This window comes from Acanthisitta chloris, unplaced genomic scaffold (assembly GCF_000695815.1).
Source record: "Acanthisitta chloris isolate BGI_N310 unplaced genomic scaffold, ASM69581v1 Scaffold43867, whole genome shotgun sequence".
Lineage (NCBI taxonomy): Eukaryota > Metazoa > Chordata > Aves > Passeriformes > Acanthisittidae > Acanthisitta > Acanthisitta chloris.
In genome coordinates this window covers 1-3,617 of record NW_008685015.1, presented here as the reverse complement: position 1 = coordinate 3,617, position 3,617 = coordinate 1, and the positions used below count along the sequence as shown (strand labels likewise).

Below are 3,617 nucleotides of genomic sequence, written 5' to 3'. Positions count from 1 at the left end.
CAACCTGGTTGATTCTGTGATTCTAAAACCCTCTCTCATTTTTTTTACCTCTCTCTAGGCTTTTTTTTACAGCAATTTAGCACTAAGAAAAACCATCAGACAAGTGTAGCACAAGCCCTATCAACACACGTTTTCTTACTCTACCATGTCAAGATGACTTCAGTTTGATTTCAAAGGATCAGCAGCAGGTGAGAAAAGCAGCTCAAGCTACAACTGACAATACATCTAGCCTGATCTAACAGCTGACTTCAAAAACCAGGTCATACCATCCACTTCCTTCATGTTCACCCGACTTTGTGCATTACTGATGGGGATGAACAGTTACAACAAAATGGAACTTGCAGGCAGCACCTTTAAGTCAAGCAGCTAAAATACAGATATTTCTATGCACTCTAAGCTTGTATGAGCTCATAAGGAATGAAAAATAAAATAGGTCACAGTAGCTATGTTTAGTATCCAATCTAACAGTGGCTGCTTAGCCTCCTGTTACTCAGGAATAACAGAAAATTGCATCAGCACACTTGGTAGTCTGAATACAAAATTACCCTAAGGGAAAAAACTAACCAGGAAAAAAACACACAAATTACGTTTTCCCACAGAACAAAATATGAGGGAATTCTAGCTGGTTTCCTGCTTTTTCTCAATCCTGGAGGACTGATATCCTGTCTATATAAAAAAAACCCCAGATCTACCCTGTTTTTAATGGGCCTCTACTCTGGCAGAAAAGCTGCAAAAGTTATTTTTAATAAGAACTTAAATTACAGTATCTGGCAGAAAAATACTGTTTGCTTCCTGTCAGAGTGACAGGCAACATTAATTCCTAGCACTGCATCCAGAAGAAAAGGTGGGTTACATCATAATTATCCTACTCTACTCTCCAGAGATGGAGATGTGCAGGTAGGCGAACTAAAAATATAACTGCATTATGTCTGATCAAAGACAGCTGCAAGGATATGATGGCAGGTGAAGCACTGCTTTATGCTTTGCTGTTTCTTTCCTTCTAAACAGAGGGAATATCCAGGGTGAGGAAAGAGAAAACAGGTGCAGTTTTAGAATGCATTTTTGTATGACTTGTTTCCAGCTCATTTTGTCAAAGGAGAAGTAGAACTATAAGCAGGAAGCAGATGTAAAACCAACTTTCAAATGTAGCAGTCAAGCAAACAAATGGTGCACAATGGATTTAGAATCATTGAGATTTGAAGCCAAAGAACCATGAATGAAAATGCCAATTTTCTGTCTACAACACTTTGCATACATCACACCTGAATTGATTCATATTGACCAAGATTGGACAATGAGCATTACCATATGCTTCAAGGTCTCAAGTAACTCTGCACAGCAATTGTCCAGCTCTTCATTGTACTTTGGAGTTGGCTTTTCAGGTTCTGTGACACTGTCATCACATGCTACCTCCAGTTTGTTGTCTTGTAATCTAAAATAGAAGCATAAGGCAGAGTAAACAACTGCATATAGGTTTACTTGAACTGTGCAGATTTATAATCCATGTGGTCTGATCCCACAAAATCTCTCTCTCACAGGCTGTTCAGGGGAATTCCTACATAAAAATAGCACGAAGCATAGGATCCATGTGAGCAAATGGGGATGGCACCATAATCCTCAGAGGAACACAGAATTACTCCACCTTAGAGCATGTGCTTGGAAAAAACAGTTGCAGGTGTTAAGATAATACCTCTTTCCTCTTTGCCTTGTTGGAGGTTGTTCTCTCATAAAGGACAAGGTATGCTCAGGCTGCTCTGGGTGACAATCTGCTGCCTCACCACAAACTCACCTTTGTGCACAATTTAAGCCAAGACATTTCCCTGTGAACCCTGAGCAGCCAAAGCACAGACACCAACCCTGTCTGCCAGGCTATCCCACACCAGCTGTAAACTTAAGACACGGGAAGGGGGGGGGAGAAGGAGCTGCTAGAGAGCAAAAGCAACATCTGACACTATTACAGCAAAATATTCCTCATCTTGTACCTGTCAGAAGCCTGTCAGACAAACCCTCTGCAGCTGTCAGCGCTCTGGAGAAGCTTCTTCTCAAACCCATGTTAGTTAGAGGGTTTTATTTGCAGCATGATGATAACAGCTCAACCAAAGTGGGGTTTTTTTTCAGGTTTTCAGTGTGGGGTTGTTTTTGGTGGGTTTGTTTTTCTGTTTGGGGGGTTGTTTTTTGTAGTAGTATGTTTTATTTATTTGCTGTTTGTTGGGTTTTGGTTTAATCATCACTATTACAACCTTTTTGTCTGTATAGATCACTGATTCTTTCTTAAAATCTGCTTCTCTTTTGATTTGAGTGAAACTTGCTAATATTTGCCTCAGTGTAAAATATGCAATGAACTCACATGGGCTGAGATTTATAGAATTAGACTAACTTTGTACATTATATAAATATTTTAAATATATGTTGTGCTTGGCTATGTAAAATAAACATCTCCCATTTCTTGCAATCATTACCTTATGAGATTATCTTAATCTTTATGAGACATTTACTATTTGAATAGAAATAGTTTATGGAACCAAAAAAGTGCAACTGCTGAGTTTGATCGAAGAGTTAGCTTATCCACTCCGACAAATTCTTTCTCCCCATCCCCCAGAAGAACTTCCTAGTGACTAAACCAGATCAATCTCTCAATAAAGGAGATCTTCATGCTGTCTCTACTAGTGTGTATTAGCATACTTACTGCTCACTAATCTTCATGTTGACTATTTTGTTTGCGGTGGTAAATCCTTGATCATTCAGCCTCTCCCACTTCATCATTAAATTATGCCAGTCTGCTGCATTATCTTTAATTTTTCTTGCACTGACAGGTAAAACAGGTCTTCTTGGAGTGCTATCAGCAGGACTTTTTGCTGTGGGAGAAAATAAAGAGAGTGAAGCATTCAGAAACAAATCATGTCTGGCAGCAGTTTGTGTGAATGATTTCTTTGCTTTGCTGGTGAATATTGATTAAGTAAAATGGAATTTACATTAACTTGGGAAGGAAGTGTAATTTCTCATCTATCAGCATTATTACTAGAAAATCAGGTGGGTAAAGAGCCACAAGCACATCCTGAGATGTGATATGGAGTGCTGATGAACCTGCCTGTGTGTGACAGTCAGATATTAACACAGAGTGTGATGGTAAGAAGTCTTGGCAATGATTTGCATGCAATGCTCATGCCACCATGGGCTGAATCAAACCACAGCACCACACCAGCTGGAAGAGTTTGAGAAAAGGCTGTGTCCTACTGAAGATGTCACTGAGACTGGGAGGAGAACTCCTTAACACCAATTTAGTGTTAAGAATAGGCATTAGTGCAGCAAGGAGGATGCACTACTAAGCATCCCTAGCTCCAAACACTCTTTTACACACATGCATCACACAAATTCAGTAATTCCCATACATTCAGATGAATTATTTTCCTAGAATCATTGTCCTAACCCCTCCCCTCATTATTGTGCATGCTCACTAAACTGAGGTGGTGGTCCCAGGGATCTGCTTTTATGACCAACCAGCAGCTCAGTTTGTGAACTTTGACTGTCCTCTCTGTATTTTAGTCCTTTTATTTCAGAGTTTTTGCTCCCCCTGTCCGTGCTCTGTTCATAGAAGCATAGAATCAACCAGGCTGGAA

General features: G+C 39.8%; 1 protein-coding gene across 1 annotated transcript; it reads right to left on the bottom strand.

The window, feature by feature from the left end:
* Nucleotides 1–1,305: 1,305 nt before the first annotated feature.
* Nucleotides 1,306–2,855, bottom strand: CINP (cyclin-dependent kinase 2 interacting protein; the record flags this gene model as incomplete). The annotated part of the gene is made up of 2 exons (XM_009079540.1): nt 1,306–1,432; nt 2,687–2,855. Coding segments are annotated over 2 exons (296 nt in total), but the record flags the coding sequence as incomplete, so codon positions are not given.
* Nucleotides 2,856–3,617: the final 762 nt, after the last annotated feature.